Source organism: Hibiscus syriacus, unplaced genomic scaffold (assembly GCF_006381635.1).
Source record: "Hibiscus syriacus cultivar Baekdansim isolate YM2019G1 unplaced genomic scaffold, ASM638163v2 tig00013680_pilon, whole genome shotgun sequence".
In the NCBI taxonomy this organism is placed as follows: domain Eukaryota; kingdom Viridiplantae; phylum Streptophyta; class Magnoliopsida; order Malvales; family Malvaceae; genus Hibiscus; species Hibiscus syriacus.
Window position 1 is genome coordinate 45989 of NW_024062306.1, and position 18807 is coordinate 64795.

The window sequence follows — 18807 nt, forward strand, 5'->3', positions numbered from 1 at the left end:
AAATATATGAATTTTTAATTTTCTAATTGATAGAGACAATTAATAATTGGTTTTAAAGTTTGACCAATCCCCAGCGGAGTCGCCAAGCTGTCGTAACCGGTTTTCGTCCGGGCACGAAATATTTATTTGGCGAGAAAATTGATGTGAATAAATGGTTTTGAAAATAATTTGGGAGTCGCCATCGGCCTTTTGGGTCAGGTGGGTCGAATACCTAAAAATTATCTTTTAACAGAGTTTTTAAGAAAACATCAGTTAAAAGATGAACTGATCTGCGTTTATAACCAAAAATTCTTTCTTTTTAATAATAAAAAGGGATTCGTGGTCGGTTACGTTTAGGGAATGATTAGCACCCCTACAACGCCCAAAATTGGTACTTTTTAATTATAAATTGTCTCTTTTATTAAAAATTTAAAAATTCAAAATATATATTTAATTTATAATCCTATTATTTCTAAATTATAATTATATATAAAAAATATTTATTTATTTAAAAATATCAGAAAAGGACTTCTAGGTACCTTAAGACAGCTCTTTTCTTCGATATATAATAATTAAATTTTTTTATAATATTTAATTTTAAAATACCAGAATAGGACATCCAGTTGTATTAAGACTGCCCTTTTCTTTGATATTGAAAAATAAATAAATAAATATTAAAATAATTTATATATAAAAAATATAAAATATTATTTATTATAAATATATATATATGACTATGTAATAAAAATATATTTAAATATATTAACAAGTAAAATTAAAACAATAAAAGTACAATTATATATTTAAAAGCAGTAAAATAAATGAAAATATTTAAAATTAGTGACTAAATTATAATAAAATTAAAATTAAATACTTAATCCTAATTAATTATTTAAAATTATAGGGATTAATCATGCTATTTTCCTTATTTATTAATTTAGTGACTAAAATAAAATTATATAAAATTTGAATATCAGATTAAAATAAATTAAAAATATATACTCAGGATTAAAATATTTATTTATTAAAATTAAAGGACTAAATCTGTTATTTACCCTAAATATATTATTTTAATATAAAAGACTAAAATAAATAAAATTAAAATTAAAGAACCGAATTAAAAGGATTATAAATTTGATTTAGTGACTAAAATGTAAAGATTACAAGTTATGATGGTTGCGGACGGGATTTAACAATTAAAAATTACACAAATAGCCCTCCCCGAAACGACGTCGTTCGGGAAGGGCTATTTAAGCCCGAAACCGGCTGGCCCTTCGGGCCAGCTCTCTCATTTCTCCCTTTATCATTCTCTCTCTAACTGAGAGAGAATGAAAACGCTCTCCCTTCTCTCTAGCTTCCCTCATCGGAGGGAATGCCGGTCACCGAGCGACAGCCGTCTGCCACCGTAGTTCCCACCGTCGGCCACTGCATCCAATGGTCGGAAAAATTTATTTTTACACCACAACGTAGATCGGACCGTCCTAATGACGGTTCCGGTGCTCTTTTCTCCTAAATAGCTCCCGATCGGAGCAAATCTAAGAAAGTACCTTCGATTTTTGAAGGTTTTGGTGACGTTTGAAAAGGTCCGGTGGTCGTGGCTTCCTCGGTAAGCTTCTCTCCTTTCCTTTCTTTTTTTTTTTTCTATTTTTGCTGGTTGTTGTGTTGTTTCTGGTTGTTCTATCTTTGCAGGTTGGGTGATGGCTTTATAGCCATCATCGGCGCTTGTCTCGGACCGGTCCGAAGGGTGGAGTTCGGTGAGTCACCGAGCTATAGTGGTGACTCACTCTAGACTTCAACGTGTGCGGTTGCTCTGAGTCTTCTGGAGTCTTCATCGGAGGCGTGGCACTGGTGGAGCGTCGGCAATGGTGTTGGCAGCAGAAGAGGCGCCGCGTGGCCTTCTGGAAGCTACGGCGGCGGCTGGGACGTGTCCCTAGGGTATCATCACCCTAGGGTTTCCTGTTGGAACCATCTGGACCGTTGGATCTAAGTTAGATCCAACGGCTGAGAAGCAAGGCGGCGGCTGGCTGAGATACAAACCCTAACTGGGTTTAGGGTTTTTGCTTTGGCTTCTGGATCTGGGCCACCAATTTTGGGTCACTGTTGGGCCATCTGGGCTTCGGGCTATTGGGCTTTGGGTTTGTAAAATGTAATTTGGGCATGTAATAATATTTATTAATAATAAAATAATAATAATTATAATTATAATAATAATAATAATAATATAAATAATATTAAAATGAAAAAATGAGTATCTTCAATTACCATTTCGAATCCTTTGCACTGCTCAATACTCTGTAGAAGAAAAGGAGCCGCCCCTCCCTCTCTCCGCCTCCAAATGGGAACCTTTTCGCAAGAAGAAGGTCGTCATGAGGGTCGGCTACGTCGGTACCGGCTACAGAGGTCCTTATTCGCCCTTCCCTTCACTTTTTATCATTATATAAACATAACCCAATCATTGAAATTTGTTTTCAATCTGTTCCCAATTCATCATTGACACTGTATTTTCTTTTTTCTTGTCTTTTACAGGTCTTCAGTTGCAGCGAGATGAACACGAACTATCTAGTAAGCTGCTCTTCCCCCTTTTTTTCTCCTTTTCCTCATTGGTTGGAATTAAATATATCTGTTTTCTTTTAAAAATATTGTCTAATTTCTTCTTTTCGGATAGCTTGAAAAAAAGGGTTTTTTTTTAAGTTTGGAAATTAACTAGAATGAGGTCTGGAACATACTAAAGATTGCAATGATGTAATGTAGCTATTGAAAAAGAACTGGAAACTGCAATTTTCAAGGCTGGAGGAATCCGTGACAGAAACTACGAGAATCTGCACTATATTGCCTGGGCCAGAAGCAGCCGAACCGATAAAAGTTTTTCGTTAGCAATTTGCATATGATTGATTTGAGGTTGCTGGCGCTGAAACTTGTATTGTCTATGGATATTTTAAGTTCACTCTTTGGCAACAATGATCTCCTTTGATACATGCATCACAAAGGCTGAGGAAGAAATAATAATTTTTCCAAATGATTCATTCATCCAAGTCTTGGAAAAGAAGACCAGAACAGCAGCAGACTTGCGACGAATTTTTGAATGGGATTCTGATCTTATTTGATCAACATGTCTTTTGTATATACAACCGTTTGTCTCTTATCTTTCCAACAGTTCTTGAATCGCATCAATCTGATATTGGAAACTCAAGATACGTTCATTTTAGTAAAGACACCGCATGCATAAATTCATATATGAGACTAATACGTGATTTTATAAATATTACGAATTTTCAATATTTATATTGATTATTTGTAATATAATTTAATATAGGATGATACATTATATTTTAAGATTAGATTTATTATTTTATTAGGAATTAATGTTAAGTTAAAACATTATTTTTAGTTATTATTATTTTATTAGGAATTAGAGTTAAAACATGTTTAGTTTGTTATTATTTTATTCATTAGTTATTTAGGATCTTTGAAACCCATCCGCTATATAAAGGAGACTTCATTAAACTTTCTAAATCAGAATTCCTTGATTAATAATACAACGAGAGTTCTTTTTGCAAGTAATGATTGTCTTGTGCCTTCGAAGCTTATTCTTCTGGAGTTCTTTCAAGTTCTTGTGAGTGAGATTAATCTTCACACTCCAATTTGTATTTTCATCGCGACTAGGAGGGTTGGTTAGAGCCATATTATCGAGTTTGTCTTTTCATTGCGACTAGGAGGGTTCGATAGGACTCTTAGAGCCATATTATCGAGTTTTCCTTTTCATTGCGACTAGGAGGGGTTCGATAGGATACTTATCCATCTATTTTTCACAAATCCATCCTCACCATCATCATCTTTACCGTTCACCTTCATAAGGGAACCACCTTATACTATTCATCTCCCTTTTGTTCTTCATCGAGTCTAGAGCTTTCTAGGTTTGATCCTTCAACAAGAGCAACGTTCATTAACCCGTCACCGCTTCCCTATCAATTGGTATCAGATTTGGGTCGATTCTTGGAAAGAATCAAGCAATCTTGCTTGTTCTTGCACACAAAATTGTCAAGGTACCCCAACGGAGCTAGTTCACAAAATATTCATCGTTTCATGTTCTTTTTATTTAATTTTAATTTAGATTCAAATCATTCTTTTAGTTTGATATTTAAAAAAAATTATAAAGCCAAAAAAAAGTCATAAAAAATTGAAAAATTGCAAACGAATTTATTTAGAGCTAATTTTATACATATCTCATATTCATCCTAAGAGTAATCTTCAGTCCAAAATTCACCCCAATTGGAGTTCATTAGAGCCTTCAAATACATCGTTCAAGTTTCATCGGCAAATTCGGTCTAGAATCTTGTCGAATTTCTTGAAAATTATACAGGAGGAATTTCGTGGTGAAATTTCCAGATTGAAACTAAATATATTGAAGATCATTAACACAAAAATCAGAATTTTGGAAGATCAATAACACCTTCGAACAAAGCAATCACGAAAAACAAATTGTTTGAGGACTCACCGTTCAACACAGTTTATTGGATACTACTGAAGATATTTGGTTCTAAAAATTTATATTCTACATACATCTAACAACAATCAAGAATTTTTCCAAAATTTTTGGACATCAGTAACCCCCTCAAAAACGTTGCTCAAGTTGACCTAGTTTTTTCTAGGTTTCTGGTTTGGTTTTTTTTTTCTTTGACTCTTAGTGCTTTAGGTTCTTTTGTTTTTCCTTTTTATTGTTCTTTTGCAATAGCTAACACATTATCTTTCTTGTGTTAGTAGGACTAAAGAGTTTGCACACTTCTTCCTTCTTTGCATTCTCGTTCTCTTGGAGTCTAAACCTTGTTTGGTCTCTTAGAGCTTTTAGGTTTTCTTATCGCCTTTGCTAATAATCAAACTCCGATACGAAATGTGGAAGACTATTTGGTAAAGTGAGTTTTAAAGAGTACAAGATCGATTTACTTGCCTTTTATTGTGTTACTTTCTTGGAGTGACTTGTGAGGTTTCTTTCTTTGTTGAATTTTCTTTCTTTTATTTTTATTTTACTTTAAATATTTCGTTAAGTGTTGTGATTTTCAGGATGTTTGAACCAGGACAATTTTTTAGATCTAATTGTATGGTTATATGTCGGTTTTTAAGCACTGAAGATACGAAATAAGCTGATATTCAAAGAACAAACTTATTCCATTCCCAATATTTGATACAAGGTAAACCTTACTCCATAATCATTGATAATGGAAGTTGTGCAAACATGATGAGTAGCTACTTGGTAGAGGCACTGAACCTACCTTGTCAACAACATCCAAAACCATATTGTTCGCAATGGATTAATAAAGAGTCTGAGATGAAAGTCACCAAACAATGCCTAGTCAAACTACAGATCGGCAAGTATTGTGATGAAATTTGGTGTGACGTGATTCCAATGCAAGCTTCTCGCGTCCTTCTGGGAAGATCATGAAAATACGACAATGATGTTACCTACTATAGTAAGGCGAACAAATACACTTTGAACCTAAATGGTAAACCTTACACTCTTAGGCCAAAGCCACCAAAAGAAATCCTGAAAGATCAAATGAGAATTTGTGAGGAGGTAGGGAAAGCAAAAAAAATAAAAAGTTGAGAAAGAGGGCAAAAGCAAAAGAGGTCATTAATTACAAAATCCAAAAGATGTTTCGTCACGAAACATGATGAAAAAGTGAAAGCAACATGGGACTGGCCCATACCATCTTCAATCACCAAGAGTTGTTAAATAGTACTAGGTGACCCTGAGTTACCACCTGAAAGCCCTAATCAATATATCATATCAATAAAGAGTCACAAGACTCTTGAAGTTGTCATCCATACTAAACACAACTCCTTTAAGTGAGTAAAAGACCTAGGTAAGCAAAACACAGTAGACGATTCACTACCACGAAGGTTTTGCAGTCCAAAAATCTCTTCCCGAGAATTCTTAATTCATAAACCACACTTAGGAGACTTAAGGGATTACTTTCACAAATCAGTTGACATGGTTTTTCAACACTCATTCTCGCCACACACGAGTCAAACCATGGAGAGAATATATGAAGCAATCATAAGGAAAGCCAACAGTAGCCGACTCTATGTTCAATTTCAACCTAAACATGTAATACCCCAATTTAGGGGCTAAAATTAAGAAATTATAAAGTGGTGGATTTAATTTGGTATTTTGAAAGAAACAGTGGGTTAAATTGCAAAATTTTAAAGTTGGCAGACCGTTTTATGAAGTGCAGGAAGTTCAGTGGCTAAACTCTTGGTTTAACCATTTTTAATTATGAGATGTTATAAACCCATAATTTCCCGTATATTTCTGGAAATTTTTCCAGTTTTTCCTCTCCCGTCAACCCCTCTTTCAACTCCGATCAACTCATCGTCCGACCTCCAATCGACGAGCCGAAACCACCATCGTGTTCGTTGTCAACCGAGGAACAAAACCCCTCAAACCTTTCGTCGTGAATCGTCTCCGTTTGTCGTTAATTTCAGTCGGAAGTATCGTCGGTAATAACTCAATTTCAATTGGTTTTTCATCGATTCAAGACGATCCGAGCATCCGTTTACGACACCTCCCGCACCATCGTGTTACTTGCATCGTTCCGAGTCCACCTGTGTCATCCTTGGTCTCCGTCGACGGCGGCACGTGAGGAGGTGAAGCGGTTAAAGTTTCCGATTTGTTGAAATCGAGCTCTCCACCGTTTAAAATTGTGAATCGAGCTTTATAAGTATCTCGAAATCGCTTAAATAATTTTTAGGAATTTTTTCGGGAATTTAGCACTGTTCACGTGCCCCCATGCGCCGCCACTGCGCTTGGGGAAGGAAAAAGTGACCAGTTTGACCGGTTTTGGAACTGTTTTAACCGGTTTGACCGATCACAACCAGACCTGACCCGTTGACCGACGTTGACCACTGTTGACCAAAACTTTGACCGGCTTTGACCGGGCATTAAACGACTTTTGACTTTGACCGAGTATACCTATCCTGACATTTTTCGACGTTCCAAATCCGATTCCGCAGTCCGTTTTTCAAAATTCAGACCCGAAGGCCTCGAAATTGGCAGTCAACCCCGTTGACTTTGATTTTGACCGAAAATTCCAAATTTCCGAAAAGTCATATTTTATGCTTTCGACGTCCTGAATCCGAAGTCCGTTTCACCAAATTCGAACCCGATAAGCTATTTTTATCTGATTTATCATCCGATTCGATCCGTTTATCGCAATTAAGCTCCGTTTCTGATATAATTTATGTTGATATGTATCTGAGGAATTATTGGAAGTTGAATTGAAGATCAAAGGCGTTCGAATGGAATTTTTATGGTCGATCAATATTTGCACGAAAATTGAGGTAATACTTTACTACCTCTTTATGCTTTATAGAATATTGTTTATATTGATAAATGCATGAACAATATAATGTTGGTCACTTTGGTTGAGTTGAATAATTTATACACTCGATATGATGTGGTAGAAATTTTGTAACTAATTACGGATCGAATGACTAATATAAGAGATTGAGGAATTGTTATATTAAATTACAAGTTTGTGATTAGTGATAAAGAAATCAACCATGTATCTGCAACTTATAATTTATTTTATCAAAGGTTAAATGTTAAAGGTACTTGGATGAAAAATTATGAGAATACTCCGGTAGGGTAAAATTACAAAAATACCCTTATGTTATAAAAAGACAAGATTTGAATATGGAAGTTAGATAAGAGGATTTTACAGACATATTGATCTGATAAAAATAATGATGTGCATAAGAAATGCTAGTTTTGCTTAGGAAATGATGATAACTGGTTTTTAGTCTTATGAGGGTTTGTGAAGGATACTAGAAGTCTGTTAAGGGAATCATTTTCAGATCAGAGAGTGTTCGAGAAAACAATTAATTATAGGATCTCCAAATTATAATTATTTTCGTTATGAGCTAATATTGAAATTATTTCATTAAGAAATTACGGAAATGCCCTTAAGAGGTAGAATAGTCTGAGTTGACTATGAATGAGAAAATACTTAGAGGATTCGTACTTAACTCAATTAAGTACGAATTTAATTGTTAAGATCCTGACTTAGTGCAGGAAAATTTCTGATATTCCGTTTGTAAAATCTGAGAAAGCACTTGACCCGAAAATATCCGAGTAATGAGTAAATACCTGAAGAATAATTTATCGGGGGTGTTCAATTGTCAGAATTGTTCGAAATGACTGAAATAAATGATAAGATTGAATTTAATAGTAAGATCAGACGGAAGGAAATGATTAAAATACACTGAATCTGTAAAATAACCAAAATACCCCTGTAATGGAAATGACCCAAGAATATCACCAAGCTCAGGAATGATTGGATATCCTCGAGCTCTGTAATGATTGGAATAAAACTGAACACCAAAATGACCAAAATACCCTTATGGCCTATACCAAGTAAATGTCTTGGATTAATTAAGGAATCCAAGTAAGCATAGGTGTTGGACTACCTTTAAAAGTAATAGAACACAATTTAAGTGAATAGATCAACCCTAAAGCTATGTCAATACTATAATGACATAGATATTACTTGAATGCGTGTTCTTTTTCTCAAGTTTGGCTCGATTATAATTTTTGAAGTACTCAGCCCAGCCCAACTCTATATCGCCTTCGGTACTAAGAAATATATATTCATTAGACAAATAAACCACGAAGACCAAATTGAATTAAACGGAAGTACAATATGTATACGAATTTCAGAAACGTCTGGATTACCCTAGAAAAACCCGAAATCACTGGAATGGACTTGAATGCTAAATGAACTAAGTAATCTCAAGGATTAAGGATTAAGTAAATGATGTGGATGAGTCTGGAAACGTTAATGAACATACATGATGTAATGTTCTTATGGACATTGAACTACAAATCAAGCACGTCAGCATTTCATGATATAGTGGAAGCGTGAACATGAAATAAAGACATTGGGAGATTTATTCAGCGATGATTCCGAAGATTATATATAGACTAGAATTTGTGGTATTAAAATGTAAATACCCTGTAATGACAATGAATTGACCAGTCGATAAGCATTAATTCTGGGAGATATTCATCTGAAGTTGTTTGATAATGAAATCAATCGACATAAACTGTAAATGTTCTGAATCTTCATTTATTCCTTATCAGCCAAGTCACATTCTGAATAACCGGTGATTTCGTCAGTTAATGAACTCTTCCCATGGTGATTCGAAATTCCAACATTCTATCGGCATACTGAAGATCTGTGTTTCTCTGCCTTATAAGATTATCGAGTCCCTCTAAATAATATCCATAAACTCTGGTGTGTTCCCTACTCACATGAATATTTTATCTAATTTTTTATTTGAATTATAATCTAATACTTGACATGGATTCTGATCTGATATCTGACATGGATTCTGATCTGATACTTGACTTGGATTCTGATATGTTACTTGACCTGATTTCTGATATGACACTTGACCTGATTTATGTTTTGATTTTTGATATATCCGTTTACGGACGATAAATTGTTATTTGGGGGTATTGTTGGAGGTTACTATATATACAGGTTCCTCGGCTTTATGCTCGGGGCCTTACTTGGTGTGTTGGTGGGTGTATGGTTCTGGGGAACCTACACATTATGGTGTGTTGGTGGGTGTATGGTTCTGTGGAACCTACACATTATGGTGTGTTTGGTTGGAGGGATTATTATGGTTTTTGATAAATTTTTTATGGGAGGGTGTTGTTGGAGGAAGTTATCGTTACCGTTACTGCAGGCTCCTCTGCTTTGTGCTCAGGGCCTTACTTGGTGTGTTGGTGGTGTATGGTTCTGGGGAACCTACACATTATGGTGTGTTTGGTTGGATGGATTAATATAGTTTTTGAAAAAAAGTATGTTTTGAACTGCCACTGTTTTAAAAGAAAAGATATGTATCTTTTCACTGGTTTTGCGGGAACACACTAGATAACCTATTCTGATATCCTGAATTTAGTCATCCGAAATATTTCTCTGAACTGAAAGCTCATTGTCCGTTACTACCTGAAATATCAGTAGGATCTCTGGTCAGCATGAAAATTTGTAAATGTTCGGAAACAATAAGGAAATATATATTTATCTGTATATGCATGTTCTTCAGCATCATCTGGTAGTTCTGTATTACTGAGCTTTCCGAAGCTCACTCGATTACTCAACATTGCAGGTTAAAAGAATCGTACCAGTGCATCTATCGACTTCAATAAGGGAGTTCTTCCGGCGTTTTTGCAGAGTATGGTACATGTGATTAGGGGCATGTAATTGTATTTTGATTTATATACGAGTCTGGAAATCTGTTTTATTTTTAAATATAGACAAATGATTTTATAAGTTTACATGTTCTGATAAAAAGTTTCAAATTTTTCGTTATTTTTACAGTGGGTCGCTCTGGTGACCCTAATGTGACAACCCAGATCGAATCGGGTTACCCACATCGGTCTGGGGGTTACATTTAGTGGTATCAGAGCTATGGTTTGAGTCAAAATTTTTCAAGATAGACCGGCCGGTCGAATGTCAAAATATGTCTGATCAGTACATGCCCCTAGACTACAATCGTACCTCTCTGAGCCAGAACTCCAGGGCTGAGTCCCTATCTGTAGCGAGTAAACCAAAGTTTCTATATGTTAAGGCTATACTTGTACAAAAAGGAATACCAGTAACATCTGTTTAAACGCTGTGAAGTACCTCACGATCCATGTGAGAGTTATTCATCTGAGAAATTCTGACTCGACTCCGGAAATAAAATTTGGATATACTACTGCACTATGAGCCTATTCTCGTGACAAAGACTGAATTGATTACTCAAGGAAATTGCTGTTCGGATTCTTTTATTGAAATGAGGAAAAGTTATGATATGAATGTATGCTCAGCTGGTTAAGGATTAGTGGATGATCCGTACTTTTGTAAAAGCTACTTAAAGATATGAGAGAACTGATGAAAGTTTTATTTCTGCAATTATGTGACATGAATGAATTTCGAGGACGAAATTCTTTTTAAAGATGGGAGAATTGTAATACCCCGATTTAGGGGCTAAGATTAAGAAATTATAAAGTGGTGGATTTAATTTGGTATTTTGAAAGAAACAGTGGGTTAAATTGCAAAATTTTAAAGTTAGTAGACCATTTTATGAAGTGCAGGAAGTTCTGTGGCTAAACTCTTGGTTTAACCATTTTTAATTATGAGATGTTATAAACCCCTAATTTCTTGTATGTTTCTGGAAATTTTTCCAGTTTTTCCTCTCCCGTCAACCCCTCTTTCAACTCCGATCTACTCACCGTCCGACCTCCGATCGACGATCCAAAACCACCATCGTGTTCGTTGTCAACCGAGAAACAAAACCCCTCAAACCTTTCATCGTGAATCATCTCCGTTCGTCGTTAATTTCAGTCGGAAGTATCGTCGGTAATAACTCAATTTCAATTGGTTTTTCATCGATTCACGACGATCCGAGCATCCGTTTACGACACCTCCCGCACCATCGTGTTACTTGCATCGTTCCGAGTCCGCCGGTGTCATCCTTGGTCTCCATCGACGGCGGCACGTGAGGAGGTGAAGCGGTCAAAGTTTCTGATTTGTTGAAATCGAGCTCTTCGCCGTTCAAAATTGTGAACCGAGCTTTGTAAGTATCTCGAAATCGCTTAAAATAATTTTTAAGAATTTTTCTGGGAATTTAGCACTGTTCACGCGCCGCCACTGCGTGTGGGGAAGAAAAAAGTGACTGGTTTGACCAGTTTTGGAACTGTTTTGACCGGTCACAACCCGACCCGACCCGTTGACCCGACCCGATCCATTGAACCGACCCGTTGACCGTTGACCACTGTTGACCAAAACTTTGACCGGCTTTGACCGGGCATTAAACGACCTTTGACTTTGACCGAGTATACCTATCCTGACATTTTTCGACGTTCCAAATCCGATTCCGCACTCCGTTTTTCAAAATTCAGACCCGAAGGCCTCGAAATTGGCAGTCAACCCTGTTGACTTTGATTTTGACCGAAAATTCCAAATTTGTGAAAAGTCATATTTTATGCTTTCGACGTCCTGAATTCGAAGTCCGTTTCACCAAATTCAAACCCGGTAAGTTGTTTTTATTTGATTTATCATCCGATTCGATCCGTTTATCGCAATTAAGCTTCGTTTCTGATATAATTTATGTTGATATGTATCTGAGGAATTATTGGAAGTTGAATTGAAGATCAAAGGCGTTCGAATGGAATTTTTATGGTCGATCAGTATTTCACGAAAATTGAGGTAATACTTTACTACCTCTTTATGCTTTATGGAACATGTTTATATTGATAAATGCATGAACAAGATAATGTTGGTCACTTTGGTGGAGTTGAATAATTTATACACTCGATATGATGTGGTAGAAATTCTGTAACTAATTACGGATCCAATGACTAATATAAGAGATTGAGGAATTGTTAGATTAAATTACAAATTTGTGATTAGTGATAAAGAAATCAGCCTTGTATCTGCAACTTATAATTTATTTTATCAAAGGTTAAATGTTAAAGGTACTTGGGTGAGAAATTATAAGAATACTCCGGTAGGGTAAAATTACGAAAATACCCTTGTGTTATAAAAAGACAAGATTTGAATATGGAAGTTAGATAAGAGGATTTTACAGACATATTGATCTGATAAAAATACTGATGTGCATAAGAAATGCTAGTTTTGCTTAGGAAATACGGATAATCGGTTTTTAGTCTTATGAGGTTTTGTGAAGGATACTAGAAGTCTGTTAAGGGAATCATTTTCAGATCAGAGAGTGTTCGAGAAAACAATTAATAAAAATACTGATGTGCATAAGAAATGCTAGTTTTGCTTAGGAAATGCGGATAACCGGTTTTTAGTCTTATGAGGGTTTATGAAGGATACTAGAAGTCTGTTAAGGGAATCATTTTCATATCAGAGAGTGTTCGAGAAAACAATTAATTATAGGATCTCCAAATTATAATTATTTTCGTTAAGAGCTAATATTGAAATTATTTGGTTAAGAAATTACGAAAATACCCTTAAGAGGTAGAATAGTCTGAGTTGACTCTGAATGAGAAAATACTTAGAGGATTCGTACTTAAATCGATTAAGTACGGATGTAATTGTTAAGATCCTGACTTACTGCAGGAAAATTCCTGATATTCTGTTTGTAAAATCTGAGAAAGCACTTGACCCAAAAATATCCGAGTAATGAGTAAATACCTGAAGAATAATTTATCGGGGGTGTCCAGTTGTCATAATTGTTCGAAATGACTGAAATAACTGATAATATTGAATTTAATAGTAAGATCAGACGGAAGGAAAGGATTAAAATACATTGGATCTATAAAATGACCAAAATACCCATGTAATGGAAATGTCCCAAGAATATCACCAAGCTCAGGAATGATTGGATATCCTTGAGCTCTGTAATGATTAGAATAAAACTGAACACAAAAATGACCAAAATACCCTTATGGCCTATACCAAGTAAATGTCTTGGATTCCAAGTAAGCATAGGTGTTGGACTACCTTTAAAAGTAATGGAACATAATTTAAGTGAATAGTTCAACCCTAAAGCTATGTCAATACTTAAATGACATAGATATTACTTGAATGCGTGTTCGTTTTCTCAAGTTTGGCTCGATGATAATTTTTGAAGTACTCAGCCCAGCCCAACTCCATATCGCCTTCAGTACTAAGAAATATATATTCATTAGACAAATAAACCACGAAGACCAAATTGAATTAAACGGAAGTACAGTATGTATACGAATTTAAGAAACGTCTGGATTACCCTAGAAAAACCCGAAATCACTAGAATGGACTTGAATGCTAAATGAACTAAGTAGCCTCAAGGATTAAGGATTAAGTAAATGATGTGGATGAGTCTGGAAACGTTAATGAACATACATGATGTAATGTTCTTATGGACAGTGAACTACAAATCAAGCACGTCAGCATTTCATGATATAGTGGAAGCGTGAACATGAAATAAAGACATTGGAAGATTTATTCAGCGATGATTCTGAAGATTATATATAGACTAGAATTTGCGGTATTAAAATGTAAATACCCTGTAATGACAATGAATTGACCAGTCGATAAGCATTAATTCTTGGAGATATTCATCTGAAGTTGTTTGATAATGAAATCAATCGACATAGACTGTAAATGTTCTGAATCTTCATTTATTCCTTATCAGCCAAGTCACATTCTGAATAACCGGTGATTTCGTCAGTTAATGAACTCTTCCCATGGTGATTCGAAATTCCAACATTCTATTGACATACTGAAGATATGTGTTTCTCTGCCTTATAAGATTATCCAGTCCCTCTAAATAATATCCATAAACTCTGGTGTGTTCCCTACTCACATGAATATTTTATCTGATTTTCGATTTGAATTCTGATCTGATACTTGACATGGATTCTGATCTGATATCTGACATGGATTCTGATCTGATACTTGACTTGGATTCTGATCTGTTACTTGACCTGATTTCTAATATGATACTTGACCTAATTTATGTTTTGATTTTTGATATATCTGTTTACGGACGATAAATTGTTATTTGGGGGTATTGTTGGAGGTTACTATATATGCAGGTTCCTCGGCTTTATGCTCGGGGCCTTACTTGGTGTGTTGGTGGGTGTATGGTTCTGGGGAACCTACACATTATGGTGTGTTAGTGGGTGTATGGTTCTGTGGAACCTACACATTATGGTGTGTTTGGTTGGAGGGATTACTATGGTTTTTGATAAATGTTTTATGGGAGGGTGTTGTTGGAGGAAGTTATCGTTACCGTTACTGCAGGCTCCTCTACTTTGTGCTCAGGGCCTTACTTGGTGTGTTGGTGGTGTATGGTTCTGGGGAACCTACACATTATGGTGTGTTTGGTTGGATGGATTAATATAGTTTTTGAATAAAAATATGTTTTGAACTGCCACTATTTTAAAAGAAAATATATGTATCTTTTCATTGGTTTTGCGAGAACACACTAGATAACCTATTCTGATCTCCTGAATTCAGTCATCCGAAATATTTCTCTGAACTGAAAGCTCATTGTCCGTTACTACCTGAAATATCAGTAGGATCTCTGGTCAGCATGAAAATTTGTAAATGTTCAGAAACAATAAGGAAATATATATTTATCTGTATATGCATGTTCTTCAGCATCATCTGGTAGTTCTGTATTACTGAGCTTTCCGAAGCTCACTCTATTACTTAACATTGCAGGTTAAAAGAATCTATCAGTGCATCTATCGACTTCAGTAAGGGAGTTCTTCTGGCGTTGTTGCAGAGTATGATACATGTGATTAGGGGGCATGTAATTGTATTTTGATTTATATACGATTCTGGAAATCTGTTTTATTTTTAAATATAGACAAATGATTTTATAAGTTTACATGTTCTGATAAAAAGTTTCAAATTTTTCGCTATTTTTACAGTGGGTCACTCCGGTGACCCTAATGTGACAACCCAGATCGGATCTGATTACCCGCATCGGTCTGGGGGGTTAAAAAACATCATATTACAAGACTAGTATGTAAAATAGGATTTCAAGACTACAAGAAATGAGTTCCTACAAAGAAGAAACCTTAACTCAAACGCATAAATACACATCACATTGATCCTGGTAAATGTTTCACAAAATTTCCTTTCAACGCATCTAATTATCTCTCTTTTGTATTTTCATATTCGAGGACTAATACTTTTGAGGAGTGGGGGAATGATGCATGCACCAGAGTCCATAATACATGCTTCTTTGGACTAATGTTTCTACTCGAACCTATTAGAAGAACAAAGTCTCGAAGATTTAAAGCATATCTATTCGGTAAGCATAATGTGAATGAATCATTAATCTATTCTAATGTTGCTCCCTTTAATGTTTCAGATTCGAGGTCGAATATTATTTAAGAAAGGGAGGATGATACATGCATCACAAGGCTCACATCAAAGGAAGAATTAATAACTCTTCCAAATGATCCACTCGTCCAAGCCTTGGAAAAGAAGACCAGAACAATAGCATAATTGTGAAGACTTTTTGAATGGGATCCTGATCTTATTTGGTCAACATGTCTTCTGTATATACAACTGTCTATCTCTTATTTTTCCAACGGTTCTTGAATTGCATCAATCTGATATCGAGAACTCAAGATACGTTCATTTTAGTGAAGACAGCGCATGCAAAAATTCCTATACGAGACTAATAAGTGATTTTGTAAATATTACGAATTTTCAATATTTATATTGATTATTTGTAATATAATTTAATATAGGATGATGCATTATATTTTAGGATTAGATTTATTGTTTTATTAGGAATTAAGGTTAAGTTAAAACATTATTTTTAGTTATTATTATTTTATTAGGAATTAGAGTTAAAACATGTTTAATTTGTTATTATTTTATTCATTAGTTATTTAGGACCTTTATAACTCATCCCCTATATAAAAGATGCTTCATTAAACTTTGTAAATCAGATTTCTTTGATTAATAATACAACGAGAGTTCGTTTTTGCAAGTGTTGATTGCCTTGTGCCTTCGAAGTTTCTTCTCCTGGAGTTCTTTCAAGTTCTTGTGAGGGAGATTAATCTTCACACTCCAATTTGCATTTTCATCGCGACTTGGAGGGTTGGTTAGAGCCATATTATCGAGTTTGTCTTTTCATTGTGACTATGAGGGTTTGATAGGAAACTTAGAGTTATATTATCGAGTTTGCATTTTCATTGAGACTATGAGGGTTCGATAGGACACTTATCCATCTATTTTCCACAAATTCATCATCACAATCATCATCTTTATCGTTCACCTTCATAAGGGAGCCACATTCTACTATTCATTCTCTTTGTTATTCATTGAATCTAGAGCTTTATAGGTTTGATTCTTCAACAAGAGCAATGTTCATTAACCCAACACCGCTTCCCTATCATCCTTGAAATTGGAGATACTTGAAGATGCTTGGAAGGGAAACCCCAATGGCATTGCTCTGGCTAACTACGTTAAATCTTATCTTCCTGAAAATATTAGAGTCTTCGGTATATTACCTTCGCAAAGGTGAGAGCTTCGGTTTGTTGTCTGCTTCTTTTTAGTTTCTATTGGAATAAAGTTGTTAATTTTCACGTCATTTGTTTTAGTTTTGCTTCATTTTTTACATAATTATTTCATTTTTATCCCCCTTCTTTTAGGAGTTTTGATCCAAGAAGAGAATGCAATCTCTGGAAATATTCGTACCTTCTACCAGCTGAAATCATTGGAATAAAGAGTCACTTCACAGATGCTGAAACTATTTATCATATATCAGACTTCAACAGTGTATTAAATTATTTTGAGGTATCAAATGTTCTCTTTCTCTTACCCTTGTGCTTCTTGCCATCGTTGACTCACGTTTGCTTGTGATATCAAGTTGTATTTGTTAATTGCTTTTTCTTAAAGGAGAGGGCATTCTGAATGGAATCAGTTGAAAACCACCTTTAAGCTTTTGTTTCGCTAACATTTTGCCTCACATTAGACATGTTTATTTTAGTTCATTGTTCTCTTATGATTCATTTTTCTGGTGTGTGTTTTGACATATAATTTTGGGGGATAATTTAACACTTGTTCATGTCTATTATTTCAGTTATACTAGAAATTGCTCTCTTATCGATATTTATATCTTTTGGATACTTTATAGGGTGAACACCCTTTCCATAATTATACTCAAAGAGCCAAGTACAGCAGACGAGTTCCTCCTAGGCAAACTGCCAGAAATGGCCGTCCACCAAGAGTTAAATCTCATAGAGAAACATCAACTTCTGAGTCGGATGAAAGTGATGTAGAGGAAGATTCCATGATTGATGAAACAACTACAGTAAATAGTGTGGAAATGTCAAGTGGTATCGATGAACTTCTGGCTGTCTCTAGTGACAATCAGGGCACTGGCTTGAAGGATCAAAAGCCCAAGGTAGTTAAAGCAAGATGGTTATATGAGCCTGACGAGTTGGATAGAATAACCGCTTCCCACTTCAGAAAAAAATTTCGATGTTTTTGTGGAAAGCTGGAGAATTCAATGGGATTTGATTACTGATGAGTGTTTAAAATCGTTAATCTTTGCTCGTTATTTCTTAAATTTTGTGGAATTATTGCCGCTGAATTGGTTGTATTATACTTGTTTTTGTACAGGTCATTCCTTTCAAGAATTTGTGATAAAACGGGTGAATTCTGCATTTTTTTATTATTTGGTCACAACTGGAGACATGGGCACGACGCAGGCTGACATGGCGGTTTCTAGAAGGTCCAGTCAGTGACGGCTTCTAGAAGACTTTCTCCGACGTCTTTTAGAAGATTGACGAGCAGAGTTGCATTAGGAGACTAGTTTAAGTTTGAATTTAAATTAAAAAACAATTATCTTTAGGATTATTTTATTTGTTTTCTTTGTTTATCCTTTAGACTTTGAGAGGCTATAAATACCCACTTGGGGTAAGCCTAAACTCATCATACATATTACATTCTTCTTTTCTCTTTAGTTTTTATAAAAGTTTTCTCTTTTTACTTTTCAAGTTTTTTTCAATTTTTTCATTTTTTCAAGCTTTGTTTTTTAAAATGCTAAGTATGACTTTTGTCATGCTTAGCTAAACTTTTCATAAGCCGAGAGCTGTCGCGATGACTCAATTCCATCGGGAGAATTGAAACAGACCCTTAATATCTTCAGAATATCTCTCTCAATCTTTGTACTTATTTTTCAAAATCAAAACAGTTTTCAAAATCAAAGATTAACTTTGGTCAAGAGGTTGTTGCTATTAAATGTGTGGGAGGAAGATTCGGCTTATAGAAAGCAATTTGACTTCTTGGGAACACACTT

The 18807-nt window shown here is 35.1% G+C and overlaps 1 protein-coding gene and 1 long non-coding RNA gene across 2 annotated transcripts; both read left to right on the forward strand.

Annotated features, from left to right (window-relative positions):
- Positions 1-2242: 2242 nt before the first annotated feature.
- LOC120206303 lies at positions 2243-2800 on the forward strand. Its single transcript, XR_005524100.1, has 3 exons — positions 2243-2379; positions 2506-2541; positions 2731-2800. It is a non-coding gene; the product is annotated as an uncharacterized LOC120206303 (long non-coding RNA).
- A 14145-nt stretch (positions 2801-16945) lies between these two features.
- On the forward strand, positions 16946-18033 carry LOC120206282 (putative tRNA pseudouridine synthase). Its single transcript, XM_039205982.1, has 3 exons — positions 16946-17043; positions 17156-17282; positions 17641-18033. Exons 1-3 carry the CDS (start codon positions 16946-16948, stop codon positions 18031-18033), a joined length of 618 nt encoding a protein of 205 aa, XP_039061913.1.
- The last annotated feature ends 774 nt before the right edge of the window (positions 18034-18807 follow it).